At 34.8% G+C, this 18,913-nt stretch overlaps 1 protein-coding gene across 1 annotated transcript; it reads left to right on the forward strand.

The window, feature by feature from the left end:
* The first annotated feature begins 4,076 nt into the window (after positions 1 to 4,076).
* On the forward strand, positions 4,077 to 18,389 carry LOC111508598 (carbonic anhydrase 2). Its single transcript, XM_023164159.2, has 7 exons — positions 4,077 to 4,223; positions 8,229 to 8,264; positions 9,070 to 9,237; positions 12,443 to 12,581; positions 14,459 to 14,564; positions 16,022 to 16,249; positions 18,198 to 18,389. The coding sequence occupies exons 1-7, from the start codon at positions 4,175 to 4,177 to the stop codon at positions 18,303 to 18,305; spliced, it is 834 nt and encodes a 277-aa protein (XP_023019927.1). The 5' UTR covers positions 4,077 to 4,174; the 3' UTR covers positions 18,306 to 18,389.
* Positions 18,390 to 18,913: the final 524 nt, after the last annotated feature.

Raw genomic sequence — 18,913 nt, forward strand, 5'->3', positions numbered from 1 at the left:
AACAGATTACAGATCATACATGGAAACGTCCAAAAGCAATAAAAACAAGTGGTTTGATGAAATATAAAATATGAAAATATGCATGCATACATAAAATATAAAATCAGTTAAAATCTGTGTCTCCCAAATACTCACTTATAGAGTAGTACGCTTTTTTTTATAAGACATTTTTGACTACTATTTTGAATTGATTCAAAGGAAGATCTTTGTAGCAGTTCGGTAGATGATTAAACAAGGTTATTGCCATGTATTTTGGGCAACGTTCTGTTTTTTGGAGACCCTGCGCTCCCAGCGCTCTGAATGGGGCCAACTCTGTTGTGGCATATATCAGTATATGCACGACATACAAAGAATGGAGAGTCAGGATTTTCAGATGTACAAATATAATTCTTACAGCTTACTCTCCTGGCCACTCCAACGTTATTCCAGGTCCACCATCGTTATTCATGATATTATTATGTTTACTTATTTCTACACTCTCATAGGCATCTAGATGCGTCTCATAGGCATCACCACTTGGTGAACTTTGGCGATGTTTTCGTCGGTGGTTGCAGTTTTTGGACGTCCCAAACGTTCATCTTCTCCCAAGCTCTTAAGGTCACGTTTGAATTCAGCAGCTCACAATTTCACTGTGGCAAATGATGATGCAGAGACCCCACACACAGAATCCAACTCATCTATGATTTGCGTAGGCGTATTGCCCTTCGAAAAAAAATACTTGATGACAGCTCGATTTAGTCCATTTTCATAAAAACACATCACCTCACTCAAACGACTGTTACATAACAACTGCGCGTCCAAAATGGCTGTAACTTTGGTGAGTAACTGTCAACAGTTGAACAACGAAATTCACTAGCTTTTATTTACAAGTGTTGCTGTCTTCACATTGAGATCTGAAACTTTTCGGACCACCCCCGTATTTTCGCCCCAACAATTTTTAGATGAAATAATTTGTGATGCACAATTGTTTATTGTGAAACAAACGATCCTTCGCCGATCCTCGAGACTGTCAGGCTTAATGATGATACCCTTCTGAGAAATCAATTTCATTGCCGTCTATAGAGAATGAATTGATAACAGGAAATAACAGTTTTGAGGCAGTTGAATCAATTGTTCTTGCCAATCACCATTTCTCACGATGATTGCGATAACCTGTCCAGTTGTCTGGAATTGGGTACGTCCGGAAAGATCGGTCAAAAGTGATGATATATAATAATAATGATAATGATAATAATATCGTTTATTTGACAAGCCAAACGTTGGCAATATACTCACGAATGAAATGTAACATTAAGATACGTTTATAAATATATCAAAATCGGATATTTCACAAATAGACTTGTTGTTGAAGTAGCAACTCAAGATATGTATGTGTGTTTATGTTTTTTTCGTTAACCAGTTATCGCACCCCTACGAACGATAACCCTCAGAAATCGAAACTTGTGCCTTGATGAGGCATAGGTTAACCTTATCCAATGGGCTTGTTTCATGAATTTTGGTTTACAGTTCATTTGGTAGTAATTTCAAATTGAAAAATAGTGTACTTTGTGTCAGTTCTCTAAATAGCGTTGTTTTCCCGTAATTGATTATTAAAAATAGGATTTTCTAGGCCCGTGACGTCACGGGCCTAGTCTCGCTTCTTGTTCGATTGACCAATAGGAACAATACAAATAATGAACATTGCCAAATTGTAAAATTCACGAAGCGTATAAACAGTTGCTGATTCATTCGTGATTCAAAGTAAAATCAAACTCACTTCTGACAATTAAATCTGAGACGAAAGTGTAAGAAAAGCATTGGAAGGGAGAATTAATTATACATGGAATCCAAATAACACAAAACGCAATAAAAACGTTATTTTTGAAATATCTCCGGTAGTAGACATTTTCATTTTAATAATGGAAGTGTATATGAACCCGTTAACGTTCAAATTCATGGAAAAATTCTCTATATGTGATAAAATATACTCGAAAACCATAGTTCTAAATAGAATTTAACGAGCTATATTTTTTAATGGTTCTCGAAGGCTCATGAACCCTAATAGAATAAATCAATTATACATTCATGCCACCCACCAAAAATAAGAAATTCAACGATATATATTAGCCATATTGCCACCCAGTAACCTATCTCTCTTGAATGTATGAGACAATGTATTCTTTCTACTTTCATAACTTCGTATTATGCTTAAGAATAATTGACACTTGGCAACACCGCTGTAGACACGATCAATTTCATTGGTCAACAGACACGCGGCCAATTTAAACTCTTGCTTCTCGAATTTTTGTTTTTTCTGCAAATATGAAGAGGTATTGGGACCGATTAGCCTCGATAAGTATAATATACCCCTAACTTGATCAGTCTATAAGCAAACCAGTATCATTTTCAATAGCATGAAATATGCCCATTGATCTGAAACCTCACCAATCTAATTTCATAGCTAATTGGCAGCTTTTAGGGGGGTCTCCTCAAAAAAATTCCAACATGGATTTTTTGTGACCACCCTAGTGTAACATCATTCCCCCCCTCTCGAATCGTGTAAAAATGTTTGAATGTTCTACCCATTATAACGTCCTTTATTGTGACACCATTTGCTTCTCTACCTTATTGGAATATGATGAATGTTTTGGCAAATGATCTTGAGGTGTAGTTGAACTAATACATCAAATGTGGATTCATGCGCCAGTCTAAAGTAATTATTCGATAGTTTTGAGTCTCAAATCAATTTTTTCCATTCGTTTCTACTAAAAATCTCATGTTTAAAATCTGTTTTTCCGTCAACCAGCTGTCGCTCCCCTATAACACAACCCTCAGAAGTCGAAACTTGGGCGAAATAAAGATTAACGAGGTCTTACCTTGTAACGTGTGATTCCTAACACGGGTTGGACGATAGTAAGTGGAAATCGATCGTTCAGCCTGTGGTTTGAACCATCGACTCACACATCGGCCGATTGACAGAGTTAACAAAGCACTCACGGCTACCGACCGAAGAATAGAAGAATATAGTAACAAAAATATCGAAAACATGCATATTATAGTACAACAGATAAAAATAATAATAATGAATGGAAGTGTCCACAAGAAAGTAATAAACATCAAAAAATATTTATTTACATTGTATATACATTCATTGATTGATACAGTTACAATAATTATATTGTGGAAATAGAACACAGCTTACTCAAAAAGTTAAAATGAACAGTATAGGGTTGTCCGGGGTTTGTAAGTCACATTTTTTGTCTTTTGCATTTTTAGTGTTCTTTTTCATGAATTATCAATGATATTTTTATATCAACAGTTAATGTTTTTATACTCTTTCAAAAAGAAATATTCTTTTTTTCTCCAACGTCATCCATAAAGGAAAAATAACAATTCTGTGTGACTTATAACCCCGAGATAGTTGTCACAGTATCTGAGGCAGGTAGTAGCATAGGTAATTGAGGGGTATGAAAAACATTCATTGAAAGTGGAGTAATATACGTAATTAATTATATCTATGAAAAGAAAAGAGTGTCTCATTCGTAGGAAAAACATATTTGCTCCAAGTACTTTTGAAGTCGTAAAAATTTGCAAAATAGCTATTGATGATGAATTAGGAAATTTTCTCTGCATTATTATCTCCTACATTCGACTTTCAATTTTCAGAAATAGGTTCCGAAATATCGTCGCTATACATACAGTCCACTTAATTAGATTTTGAATATTCAAAAATATTTTTGGATTTGAAAAACATCCCAATTTCTGAGAAAAAAGAGTTGATTCAACTATAGTAATCAACCCGTTTCGCATTTAATTTATATTTTGATTATTCTTGACGCCTCCTTTTGTATGGTAGGGTATTGTATATGATTTTTAATAAGTTTAATTCACGTTTTGTGAGTTGAGCCCTCAAAAAATTTTCAAGGGCTTCATTTTTTACATCTCCAATTTTTCAATTCTCATTGCAGCAGCCTCCTCGATGAGCCTTTGAAAGGTCTTACCCCTAAAATAGTTATAAAACTCCAATTTTATAATAGTATTTGGGAAGCTGACACGTGTAATAAAAAGCCTGCCTAAATTGACCGTGATTCCCACTTCTCTAGCGCTGAACATTATCAAACACTTGCTAAAAATCTTCACTCATTGCAATGTTGTCTTCCGTTGGGTTCAGAAAATAACACCGTCCTCTAATATAATGCTACTTGGAAGTGCCATTTTTGTGATGTGTTTTTTTGCAGACTTAGGTGAGTCTCCTAATTTATACACTACCCTAGTAATAGTAAAGATGAATCCCAGTGTATTTCAAAAATAGTTCACTTCAAACATTTTTATACTCATTTAAAAAAGACTGTTATACTTTTCATAGTGTTGACAAAGATAGCGATTTCAGAAATTATGTGATTGTTACTGTAGCTTCATAATTTTCTTTTTCATGAATGAATGGTAGGTACTCCAAGGAGAATATTTTGAAAATTGTGTTGCTGTCAAGCCTACTAGAAATAAATGTGATTGTCATTTCGAAAACAACAAGAAACGCAACCAGATCAGAAACCTTTTATCGCTGTATGTGAAAGGCTCCAAGTTAATTCCGAAGATTTAGTTTCAGTAATCTCCTGATGATGTTAACTTGGTTAGCAAAATGCGCGTCGAGAGACAGTACTCAACTTTTGGCGTGAGAAAAGAGGTTTTCAGAAACAAAACGTTCGAACTGTCCACCATTTTAGGTTATCTATAATCTAGCTTTATCACGCTTATATCTCGTAGCATTTCTCTAGTTCCACTGGATACCATTTCATAAAACTTAATAAAATCGGATCACGAAATAATTGTTTATTCAATAAATACATCATTGTGGGATTTTTACTGAACAGTTTTACAAAAACGCAACACGTGTTTCGCTATGCAATAGCTTCTTCAGGTGTATTTATACAGTATACCCATATTTGGAAGACATTTGACCGTGTGTGGTATGACGGTTTGCTGGCCAAACTTCGATGCTATGGCTTTGTAGAAAAGTAATTTAATTTCATGATGAAAAGAGAAATGGAAATTTGTATAGGACGAAACTGCAGTAATGTTAGTTACAAATAAAAGTGGTGAAAAACATAGAAATTTTCATTTCTCTTTTCATCATGATCTCCCACCACGTAGTAACGGCTACATCCATCAATTTATTAGAATTTAATTTCAATAGCATCATTTTTCGTTTGACAGGCAAAATATATAATTTTGTGTCAGATCGACTTTCCATGTTCATGAGCCACTCGGAGATATACCTATTTAAAAGATATTTCTTCCACTAATACTGTTCAACGGAGATCACTTTAAATTGTGTAACGAATTTCAATATATTTAATCCAAAGTTATTACCCGAATTTATGAGTATCTCTTTGACCATTATTGAAATTTTGCGTTGGTGAAATGAAAAAATAGAACAACGTAACAAACGCGGAATTCAAGATAATTTGAATCATTTTTATTGCATGTCTTTTCTACCTTGACCCAATGATGATTCGTGGATAGTTTGGTAGGATGAATTACAATAATTGTGTTCATTCATTCAAGCAAAATAATATGAATTTCAATGAGAAAAATGTAATAATTACACCAGTTACAGTAATACATTACTCACACGATAATTGAGGATGCAGAACATATTTTTCTTACTTGGTGGTTTGATGCATCAGTATCTTTCAACAAATTACGAATAATATCTTCACAAATTGAAAGGGCATACTTGGAGGCTGTAAATCAAGTTATCTAAAAGAAAAATTCTTTCAGGCCGGCCTCTGTAGGTTAATGGAGTAACACCTATCAGAAAACAACTACTCTCCTGGCTAATACCACGAAGGGCGTTGGATTATATCCGGAACACACTTGCAGACCGGTTTCGGACTGTTTCGCCACTCGTCAGTGCAAGATAGTGTCTATCATCAACATGAAGTCGATGATTTTCTTCATCTATTCAGACAATGAAAGTTCTTTCAATACAACACAATCAATCATATCTAAGTTAACAACGAGAGTTGATTTGGTTATATTTTCATAAGGTTGTGATGCTTTTGTTGCCAATATGAATTTAGTAATTGATTAATTTGTTCAAAACGTTTAGGAATAATGCAGAAAAGAAGTTTTGTAACTTTACACCTAAATAAATCAACAGATTCTTATCATCAGGCTTGCATTTCCTAGGAATCTTCTTTCAAGGAAAATTATTGGGCGGAAAACTATTTGAATTAATGAAAAGATATTAGATAATCCAACTATAGCCTATTGAAACACTAATTGGTGAACCTTGGCCTGATTAACAGGGCGTTCAACGTGGTTTAAAATGATGTTTGCGAATTATGATATACTTGTATGCAAAATGATTTATCTTCATTAATAAATTCTGCTGATGTGTAGCAGGAATGAAAAAATTACGTTGTAATGCAGAACCAAGTTTACCTGGATTGGAAATGAAATATTCCAGAAAGCTATTAGCCGACTTGATGTAGGCTCGATGTGAAAATAAACAAACATAAGAAATACATTTTCAGGTATTAGTGTGAAAAAACAAGTGGAAAGTGAAGTAACAATTATTTGAAAGTGGTTTACAACGTTTGTTATGAATATCAGGACCAGAATAGTCGGTTATAAAAGTGAAATACCTAATATGCGAAATGTGAAATTGTGAAAAGTAAATAATGAGTTGAAAATCCGATAATAAGAAAGTTATATTATAAAGTAAACACACTTTTGGACAATGATTGAATGTGTTGAATAATAGGTCAAATATTAATAACGTATATACGAATGAAAAAGAAACAGTGGATACTAACACTCAAAACGTCGTGAAGTAAGTTGGTTGGGAATATTTTTTGTATTATTTTTCAATTGTTTTGTGATTATTTTATTTTTTCAATTTGTCTACTTCTAGACACAACCCGTCGGCAAACATTTCTGTCAAACGCTTTGAAGTTTAGAAAATGCTACAGAGTCTCAACTTTTAGAATATACACCTATTGAAAAACTTTGTATCCTGCCTCGTGTTCAATTTGGCTTAACAATATTTTGTACCACGGCTTTGTTGGATGTTGTGGATAAAATTGTGGATGAAACAGATGAGTGGCATTATACAGCTTTGATTCAGTTGATCTCAGGCAGAGTTTTTGATATTTTTGTAACATTTATGCATTACCGATTTTACATTACAACGGTGTGTTAGCTTTGGTTGAAATATTGCTTAGAAAAAGAACTAAGAGGTCGAAAAGGAACACCGCACTCCAAAAATACAACACTTCTCTCAACACACGTTTCACCAACTAAGTTAACGTCTTCAGAAGATGAATTGAATTGGTTGCGTAACTCTAACTTCACTTATTTATATCTAACAAGGAGAACCTCCGTTTTCATTTCTAGTAGCTGATCAAGAATAGCAAGAAATACAATGGTTCGTAAATGAGTAGAGAATGGTTTCTTTGGAATACAGGAATGTACAAATTTGGGCAATATCCAATGATTCTATAGCTATTCTCCAAGATGTGTCCTTTGAAACGAGTTTTAGTAGCTCATTCAGTCTGACCTACATAATTTTTGTCGCAGTTCTCAAAACATTCGAAGAATTCATATCTTCTCAGTTTCTGTCATTTGTCTTTCGGGTTAACAACACAAGCAATTTTTTAAGTTACTTCATGTTCAGTTTAATATCCTCTTTGGAGTTCACTTGGATTCTAGCAGTTTTTTAGTTGATGATTGCCTGCATCAAACTCAAAAGCAATGAATGAACTATTTTCGGAGTAAAATCTTCATCGCATATAGATGTACTGTAACCTGAGCAGTTAGCTATTTTGGCTTCATCAATTATTGAGAAAATTGGGAATTCAGAATGTGTTCGAAATGGAAACTAATTTCAATGTTACAATCATACGAATGAATGAAATAGTTAAACAAAAGCCATTTGTTTAACCGACACTCATTAGTACCTACTTGGTGTTAAAGCTATTCAATATCGAAACAAAAGTTATTGTTTAATTCATACCTAACTATACACTCAAAGATTTCGAGAACTCATTTTATTGAAGAACAATTGAACAATTGTTTATTGTTGTTGAAAGTTAGGTTAGTCGTATTAGCAACATATGAACTTGAAGAAAAAGTCTGTCTATCCCAAATGCAATAAAATCAATGTTCTTTCATTTCGAATGACATTATTTATCCTGTCTCTAGAAGTTGACGATGTGTATATCTTAATACAACTTTTTTTTCAGGTTTCTGTCAAGATTTTGGTTATGATGGAACGATTGGTAAGAAACAGAACGAATTTCAAAATTCTTATAAAAATAGTGAGAAAGTTCGTAAAATAAATTCATTTGGATAAGCAGATGAGAAGTGACGAAGAAACGTTTAGCAAATATATCGTTGATTCGTTTGCTTGATTTATAGTTATTATATTTAGTTCGATATATCGTAATATTGGAAAATTAACCGATTATTTATCAGCATAGCCCCTCCTTGTGAATGACTATTGACAGAAATGTTGAGAAATATCATAAAGAAGTTTCAGTTTCTAAAAACTAAACGGGACTGTGCGATATTTGATAAAAAATCATATTGAAAAACAATACAGTGTACTTTAGGGTTTCATATAAACTTTTTCCGTATCTACTTCCAGCTGATGCGTCATGACTGATGTTTTTGTTTTAAATTGAATGAGTATAGCGAAAATCTCCAGTGAACTGTTTCAGTAAGATTCAGTTTCTAAAAATTTGCTTCTCCCTATATATATTTGTCAACTGACATCTGAGTTGATAAAAATGACATGCAATTATTGTAAAAACGTCAATAGGAGCTGATGAAATAAAATTTAATGGGTTCAAATCCACCTAGAATTGTGATCTTGAAATCAATACAGTATAACTTTAAAAATCTGAGACTATCCCACTTCGGTAACATTTCTCAAACTAAATTTGTGAGGTTCATTTTTACGAATTTTTCAAACAAAAACCAAGCAAAACTCAAACGACATCAACCATAATCATCAAAATGCCTTACACAGACTTTTTTATTGAAACAGTGACTATTTGAAATGGAAAAAGATATCGATTTTAGGTCCAAATTTCTGGGGCGAAAGATATCAAAACTGTGGCCATGGAAAACTTCAAAGCCCTATAGATATTGAAGAAACGGATGTTATTGTGCAGAAATTTCCTCCTCTAATCTTCAAAAATTTCGATGAACCCTTGGAAAGCGTACATCTGAAAAACAATGGGCATACCGGTAAGTACAGTCAAAGGCCTATAAAACCGTCGTGTTCAGTTCAGGAACTGATTGCGATTTGAGTGTTGAAATTCGATATTGGTGCAGTTATAATTACTTGAAATATCTGTTATCTGTTTAAAATATGGCGTCCTTGGATAAGTACTAATAGTAATAACGAGTGTGATAACAACGCAGACTTTTTCCAGTGTAGTGATTCCAGTAGCGATGGTGAACAATGCGAAAAAGAAATATCAGTGAATATTGAAACACAGAGAGTATGTTTCAATGTATATAAGAATCTACATCCAAGTTTGGTTTCGAAGAAAGCAAACTATTACAAGCAACATTAGATTTGACCGAAATTCCTTTCTCAACTGTACGTAAAATAGTCAAAAAGAAACCTTATGAACGCAAGACGCGATGTGATACAGGCTTTGAATATGTTGAACTTGTTTTCTTAATAAAGCTTATAAGATGTTCCTGGATTCGATTCGTGAATGTTCTGCCGGGTTGACCAATAGATATATATCTTAGGACAAGTTCCACAATTAAATTTATATACTCTTGATTTCTTGAATTTTGATGTTTTGTCGTTATTAATTTTGACAAACTTTTCCAACGTATTACCTGTTCTAAATGCAATATCAATATCTTGTTTAAAGAAAATGAAGCCAAGCCACGTTTTTTGTTGTTTGAAAATTATTACAATTCAGTTTGAGTGTTTTTGGTTTCCACAATGAATTAATTTCACATAAAATGTATATTCTGGTTGGTCTCATAAGAAGAAATCCCTAGGATTCAAACGCGTAAAACGTTTTTGTTGATAATTAATTCTCGCGTTCCTCCCCTAATAGTGTGTAAATTGCAAACTCATCTGGTTCATGCGGAAACATGTTCTAAAAACATTTATGATTCGTCATTTCCACTCTTATTAAAAAGGCTATGATAAGGAATGTACCGTGTAATACGACAGGAAAATTACAAGGACTTCTGTTTTTTTCAATAAAAAATTGAATGAGAACAAAAATGTAAAATTTCTGACGTACAATTTTTAGAAATCAATGGACAAAGAATATGCACAATGTGGACAAAATCTGCATTGTTTGAATAATAGTTAGTAATAACGTAACTCGCCTCTTTAATTGAAACTTATTCATTTATTCAGTTTCGTAGGAATACAAACGGGCACAAACTACGCATCTGAATTAGGTAGAGAGAAAAAGAGAGAAAACATGTTTCTTTGATTTGAACATAGGTGGTTAAGGAATTGAAAAAAGTGCCTATGTCTATATACACACATACTAAATATCATAAAAATAATGCATAAGGTCGTTTAATTTCGATTAAATTGGTACACTCGACCACCCTGTAGATTTCTATGGGTTGAACAAAGCCTGCAAAAACGGTAACTAATCTTTTATCAAGTTTTTTACAAACTGTAGGTTTTCGGCTAAAATGAATAATCTGAAAGTGTCGAGTTTGTACATTCTATGCAGTTCTTGCTCAGCAATTAAACTGGAAATATTGTGCTTTAACATGGAACGCCATCACTTACCATTGGCTGAGATGAATAGAGCTGTAGGGCTTCTTCAAGGTGGCATGCGACAAAATGATGTAGCTCTTCGTTTGGGGGTCTCCCAACGTGTTATCAGTTGATTGTGACGGCGTTTCCGTGAAACTGGCAGTTCAGCCGAACAACATCCAGGGCGAGGACGCGCTACAACTGCAGTTCAAGATCGAGTTTTGGTCTTAACCGCAAGAAGACAACCGACAATCACAGCACCTGAGTTGGTTAACGTGTTGCAGCAGACGCACCAGGTAACCATTGGTCGTGATACTGTCAGAAATCAACTGCATGAAACAGATCTCCACAACAGAAGGCCACTTAGATGTCCACCTTTGTCGAGAGGCAATCGCGGTAGAAGATTAGAGTGGTGTCAAGAACATCAAAACTGGGATGCAAATGATTGGGCAACAGTTTTGTTTACAGACGAATCCAGATTTAGATTTCATCCAGATTCTTGTCGAGTAAGACTGTGGAGACGACCTGGAAATAATGAACGTTTGAGACACGTCCAGGAAGTCCACACATTCAGAGGTGGTACAGTAATGCTATAGGGCGGAATCATGATCGGCGGCAGAACCGATCTCATTTTTCCAAATCGCTCCCTCACAGCTCGACAATACCTCGACACCATTCTTCTACCTATCGTCCGTCCGTTTGCTGGTGCTGTTGGTGAAAACTTCCACCTAATGCACGATAATGCTCGTCCACATGTCGCGCGTCTAGTGACTGACTGGCTCACCAACGAAGGAGTTGATGTATTGCCATGGCCAGCACAATCACCGGACCTGAATCTCATCAAGCATGTGTGGGACATGCTTCAACGAAGAATTACTCCGCATATGGGGAACATTCACACAACGTTTCAATTGAGAGTGCTTTCATTCGCTGAATGGGCAAATGTACCTCAACAAAACATTGACAATCTCATTTTGTCGATGCACGACGTAGATGTAGGGCCGTAATTAACCAGCGTGGAGGCTATACTTTGTACTGATTTCAATTTTTTTTGTATTATGTATGTATATGTATATGTATTATGTATGTATATTTTTTTTAGTTTTGCTTATATGCGCACTCAGTATTTTTAACCATTTAATAAATTTTGTTGTAAGTTACATTCGTTTAATTATCACCCGTCAATTTTTTTTCCCTAAAGCGATCTAAAAAAAATATTGCTATTTTTAAAAATATCCCCAGACTTTTCCGATGTGTGTTGTTCTACTTCTCCTATTCATTTTGCGACACTAGAAGAACAAATCAAAGAATATCTTGATTCATCCTATAAATGAACTGTTATTTCCAAATATATTATTTATATGCTAATTGAAATTACTATTCACGTTTTTCAATTTGAAATGCAGATTAGTTGATGATGGTGAAAAGCAATAGAAAAAATAATTATTTTGTCATTTGAAGTGAAAGTTTATTCAGGCAAGAAATTAAATGGGGGAGTGCTAAAAGGATTTAACATGAATAAGTTCAAATGCGAGTATTATTGAAAGAGTAAATTAACCTGTTTTTAGTTTTGGTAAATGGAAATTCGTAGTAAATGAAAATGTAAATAACATTAACAACTTACAAGTCTCAAATTCAGGATTGTATATTAACTGTGGTCGAGAGGCCAGCTTCATCATTATTAGTATTTAATTATTCTAGTTGTTGTATCTATCAGTGGAGGAGCCGTGCCATCGATATCTGGAGGACCTCTAGCGGGAACATATAATTTTTCCCAGCTCCATTTTCACTGGGGAAAAACCGATGAGGAAGGATCAGAAAATTTAATAAACAACCAAAGGTATGCAATTAGGGAGTTTAATTATTGATGTTCTGAACTAACCGAACCAAACTGACTCAAAATAATCTTCCGTAACTGCTTCTGAATTTGTATTTTCATTTTTTTTTTTTAATTTTCCGATATGTTCCGAAGCTTGCACGATGACGTAGAAGATCCACACATTTTAGTGAAAATGTAATTCAGTTACTATCGAATTTTCAGAGTTTGAAGTTGGTATTTAAGAAAATCATTATTAGAAAACTTTCTCTACAATCTCGTCTTGTGTTTGTAAATATTTTGCTGGAAAAATCCTCACTTGTTTACTTTGTGGTAAATGTTCAAGAAGTACCAAATATAACTAATAACAAGTCCGTGCAAAGCTTATTGTTAAATCATCTGAAAATGGAATTTTTAACAGGTGATGATCGACTGTATTGTCAAACATGCGCCAAACAAACTGACTGTTATAAGGAAACAAGTATATCTGAGGCACCAGTCAATCTAATAATAACACTGATGATTTTTAAACAAGACTCAACCTCTAACGGAAGCAAGAAACTCTTTGGAAGGTTCGAAATAGATGAACATTTCAACCTAGCAGACCACTATTATAATATTCATGCAGTCATTGTTCACTGTGGTTCTGGCGTTGAATTTGGTCATTATTACGCCTTGGTCAAAGAAGAAACGGGCTGGTTTAAGTTTGACGATAGTCGTGTCATGAAGTGTTCTGGCGATGCATTGAATTTATTGGAGCCTCTGGAGACACCCTACATTTTGTTTTATAAGAGAGAGGACATTGTTAGATCAAGATCTTCAGATGATGTGGTGCTGCAGGTTTTTCCGGGTTTTCCTGCAGCTGAAAAAGCAAATGCGCCACTGGAATCAATGAAGTCGCCCCGGAGCGCCAATTAATTTTTATTGTTGTTTTAATTTTATTTTTATAGTTGTTTAAATGAAATATTCCTTTTACCACTTATAATCACAGTAAATTATCTTTGAATCAATAAATTGTTAATAAATCTCAAAATATTATTGAATTTCGACATTGGACACGGACTTCAGTAAATTGTATAAGGAAACTTAAGGCCTTTCTACGCCTATTTTATAAACATCTTCAGATTTTTGCAACATTAACCGCGATTCTGCTTTACTATTTAGGTAAGGCAATGTAAAACCGGTAACAACAACAGTAGTGGCTGTACTTATTCTCATGACACATGAAAAATGAAAAAAATATTTTTAAAACCTTCAGCACCCTATAGATTAGGAGTTAACCCATTCAGAACATGTTCATATGAAGTTTTTCTCAAAGTGGACTCAAACAATATCAACATGTTATTGACAAACACTCTGTACATTCCGTGTCAATACTCGGGTTTGAAGGCCATCGATTTTTGGAATTTCTCCCTGACGTTTCTCTAGCGCGAGTGGCTACCTTTTTCATCTCCACTCTAATGGAACGGACTCGAAGAATATTTGGACCACAGCATCTAGATAAAGAACTAGAACATCTTCAAGTGACCATGAGATCGAATGTATACAGTGTACATCATTCAATCCGGTTTTGAACCCACCAAGAAGATATAACAAAGCCTCAGATAAAAGGGCTAAAGACAAAAGGGGCCCATTGTCAGCAGCAGGGGTGAAGGTATTACCACACCAAACTACCTGAGAAGTTACCATAAAAACGTGTTACGCAGCCGTAATATCAAGTCATCAAAGATTTGAACTCAAGATGTATAAACCTCTGAAGAAGTTAGCCACTCGCGTCAGCGAAACGTCAGGTAGAAATTCCAATAATCCACGGCCTTTAAACCCCAAAAATAGTGACAGGAAAAACCACGACCGCGAAAGACTCATCCATTTCTGTTCTGAATATTACTTTTTCGTTTCAGCTTCCCTTTAGAATTACATATGGTGATGTTCAAGACCGATCATGGTTCTTTTGCTGAAGCTGCTAATGAAACGGATGGACTAGCAGTATTGTCTTTTTTATATATTGTGAGTAAAGAAACAATTTCTGTAGGTATTTACATGAAATTTGCCAAACATTTTTGAAGTTATAGCCCAGATCAATAAAACTCTATTGAACTTCTTTCACAATCTATGACAACTATGAATATTCTAGCTTGGCCTCTTAGGATGATGCGCAATTAAGAACTCAGTTTGTCTCTGTCTATATCAGTTACAAGGAGACCCTTTCTCTCTTCCTTCCACGTACCACAGAGGCGGAGTTAGATCGACGTTTTTGGTTTTGTACGAGCTGAGGACTAACGAGGTCTTACCTTTCAACGTGCGATTTTGAATATTCCAATAAATGAAGGTACATCTGGTTGTCTTTTTCCTGCTTTTCCTGTTTTACCTGAATATTTACCAGCAAGTCTTTCTTTTTGATTACCTAGTAATAATTCACGATCTTCATTACGGCGTAATTGTTCTTCCCTTTTTTGTGTTCATCTCTCTCTCTTCTGTGTTTCTCAGTCTCACCCACGCTCGCTTGCAAAGCCTCGAATATTTTTTCAAGCTTTTCCATTCCGTCGTAATCGACACTCCTTGTTTTCACCATAAACCAGAAGAAATTCAGTGAATTATTCCACTTACAATTTTCCCTGTGGGTTGACCAATAATTGACTACACTAAACAATAATTAAACCTAACTCTATTTCACTTTAAATACAATTAACACTACAACTATTACTATACAATTAACACTACAACTATTACTATACTAGATCGCTTCGCGTACCGCACTGTAACTTCCACTTAACTGTGTCGATATGCTCGTGGCTAGCATTTATATATCATAATCGAATGCGGTAGAGAATTTGCCGGAATTCCATTGAAGCTGGTAGCATTATTCTCGCCACATCTAGAACGGCAGCGAACATTATACATTCGCGCGTTATTAGCTATGTCACAATTGGTTTATGGCTACCAGTGGCGGCCGGCGTTATTTTTTTTCAGGGCACGATTCACAACATTAGGTTTTAATTACTAGTAGAGAATGTTTGAGAAAGAAGGGTTTTTTGTTTTCTACTTCTCTTTCTTCACACAAAAAAGGAAAATAATAGCGTATGAACGTCTGTCTACGTACTGCCATCGGGACTGAGTATAGTTATCTCCCCCATGATATAAAGCTGTAATTTTATGAATTAATTGAATGCTTTATCTTGTAATATCATCCAGATTGGTGCTGATGGGGCATAAGACAAGTATCTAATTGGAAAGCCAACTGGCTCACCATTTAAATTTTAAAAATAATGTGTTGGTTATTTTTGTAGAATATGGAAAACTCACCATTAGTTACAAATGGTGAACGAATTTCAGAAGTTATTGGTAAACTCATCGGATTCACATATTTACATCAAAATATACATACTTACAAAATAATTTCATAGTATTTCAGAAACGAATCAAGTAACAAATAATGATAGAAATGATTGTTCTCTATTTTCCAGGCTACAAGTGAAGATAACGAAAATTATGAGCAGTTTGCAGAGCAGTTACTTTTAGTTCAGGATGTAGGATCGAGTGTTGACATTAATGGATTCGTTTCGTTGGACGATTTCACTACAACTGACAGGAACCATTATTTCACTTATAGGGGGTCTCTCACTACACCACCATGTTCAGAAGTAGTGATTTGGATAGAGTTCAAAAACACCATAAAGCTCTCTCACAATCAGGTACGAGTATGATGAAAACTATTTTTTTCCCTGTGTAAAAACCTCACAAATGTAACTGAAATTTCATGAGTATATCCATATTATTTGACTGGTATTCTGATGGCATACATACTCAGCATGTCTTTTCCATCCATCGAATTTAATTGTTGTTGATTACCTAATAAAATATGTTTTCAATACTATTCTCAAGCACTACTTTCATTTTATAAGTGTTGGGAGGAGTTTTAAATTCATGATATAATTCCCCTTGCAACTTTGATTAGTCTACAGATTTTTGAAAGCTAATCGAGAATAGTAGAGCATGTTTGGACTCATCAAAATAACATCAAATGGTCCCAAGCTGAGATCGAACACTGGTTTGAGAGGAAGTTCAAAGAAGCTGCATATATGCAACATATGGAAATCTGTAATCAAGCGGTCAACTCCCGCTAAGCTGGGGAAGCAGAGAAAAGAGAGAGGGGATAGGTGAAAGCGCTTAAATGACTTATAAATAGTCATCTCTCGGAAGAATAGTCCAATCGTCACTCGAAAACGATACTAACAATCAAGACATCGTGAAATTTCGAACTAGTAAAATCCACTAGTAAAATTCACCATGAAACATTGTCAACTACTTTTAAACAAATCCCAAGGAAGTGAAATAATATAAAATTCCATTTCAAATCAAGAGATAGTATTTTCGATTACACAATTCCGTATTCAATATTGATGATGATGATGATATTGTACATATGAATTTCGTTTTCATTATAGAATCCGCCTGAATTCCTAATGCGATTTTAATATGAAACTGTTTGGTAGAGAATGTTTGATACATATATAATTTCATGAATCTTCTATCACTCTAATAATATAATAATCTTATGGAACATCAAACTGTCATAAATGTAAGAAGAGTCCACTCTGGAAATTGGCAATCATTCAATCCAGCAGTTACACAATTTAATTGAACTCCAAAATTGTACAAACTTGTTCATGTATATGGGATGTTTCATATATCCAAATCACAAGTATTTTGAGTTATTTCAGATGATATTACAGTTTTCAATATCCCGTACTGTATATAACCCCATACATGTTCGGCTCGTTGCTAAATGACACGGTTTTCTTCCAGAAACATTTCCGTAACGTAACGAAACAAGGAACGGAATAACGCCACTTGCAATGGTGTTTCGGCTTGAATGGGCGTATCCATATAACCTAATATCCCGTAACGTAACACCGTACATGTTCGGCTCCTTGGAAGATAATACGGTTCACTTCCTGAAGTATTTTGAGTTTTAGCAGTGTAAGCGATTCTATAACGAAATAACGCCGCTTGCAATGGTTTTCCGGCTTGAACAGCGTATCTATGTAACGTAGCACTGTACATGTTCGGCTCGTTTTGACACGGTTCGTCAGTTATAGCCTTGAACAAGGTACTAAACGCCGCATACAACAGACAAAGATATGCGATACATGTATACTCATCTCGGATGCCTGCTTCCACGCAGAATCTGTCTCAGGTGGAGGAACAAACCCCACCTCATTAACGATGGAACAGCAGAGTATATACGTTGTGCCTGCCCCGCTGGGGAACGAATCAGGTGTTTAGAGTTCGACAGAGCCGTGAGCCACAATAAACCTCGGGTTGCGGTGGAGGGTCGAATACACTCATTCACTTCAGACCTAACCTAAGTTAATACTAACCTCGACTTGTCGGTTCGGCCCGTACGGTTAAGCGAAGTAGTAAGATGAAAATGCAACAGCACTTCGTCTCCATCAGCCGTAACGTAACATGTTCGAGTTTAGCCGTAACGTAACATGTTCGAGGTTACACGTTACGGCCCATTTCTTACAAATGGATTCAAGCCTTTGTGGTGTAAATATTCACATCATTGTTAACCAATTATTGACAATTAGCTGAGAATTGAAATTCATCATATTATATTGATATTTTATCTTTCAGTTGCAAGAATTTAGGGAACTCTCTGGACAAGAAGGAAAGTTGGAACATAACTTCAGGCCAATCCAACCACTTCATGACAGGGTGGTGTACATGAATTCTCCAGAATGATAGAGAAGTTTAGTTTTGCCAAAATAGATAAGAATAATGTGCGTTATATGTTATTTAAAATAAATATATATATAATTTTTTCAACTGGTCTGAATTTTTGAAGGAAATATTTGGAGAAATGGGTACTTTTAGTAGTGGCTTGAGAAATATCCAAAATATTCGACTACTGTGGGATTTTTAAAATTTTCCCGATTGACCCGAAGTCAGTGAAATAAATAAATACTGATTATTGGTCAAGGTAAAAAAATTATTAACGGGTTTTTTGGTGGAACTCTTTACACAGTGTCCAAAACACATATTTTTCAACGAATTGAAATGATTTTTTTATCAGTTAGACAATCAGCAAGTCTAGAGCACCAAATTGCATTGAAGAGTCTTCGTTTTTCGGGCCAGCTTTTATAATTCATCAATGTCAAGATTTGACGAAAAAACTGACCAATTTCAGAACTCTAATTTTGTAAAGACATGTTGAATGACATTGAACGATATTTTTAAACATACACTTGAGTCTCTGAACTCTCAGTTGGAATAAAAAATGAATTGTTAAGATGAGTTTTTCAGTTTTCATCACAGAATTTATAATCAACATGCTGGTAATAAATATGCAG

Source organism: Leptinotarsa decemlineata, unplaced genomic scaffold (assembly GCF_025532065.1).
Source record: "Leptinotarsa decemlineata unplaced genomic scaffold, Ldec_3_MD MMD2_tig00026330_RagTag_RagTag, whole genome shotgun sequence".
NCBI classification, from domain to species: domain Eukaryota; kingdom Metazoa; phylum Arthropoda; class Insecta; order Coleoptera; family Chrysomelidae; genus Leptinotarsa; species Leptinotarsa decemlineata.

Bases quoted from the DNA above. Each gene is read 5' to 3' on its own strand.
- LOC111508598 (XM_023164159.2), top strand. From the start codon at position 4,175: ATGCTACTTGGAAGTGCCATTTTTGTGATGTGTTTTTTTGCAGACTTA. The intron at 12,582-14,458 runs GTATGCAATTAG...TTTTCGTTTCAG, and splicing joins AATTTAATAAACAACCAAAG to CTTCCCTTTAGAATTACATA. The intron at 14,565-16,021 runs GTGAGTAAAGAA...TCTATTTTCCAG, and splicing joins TATTGTCTTTTTTATATATT to GCTACAAGTGAAGATAACGA.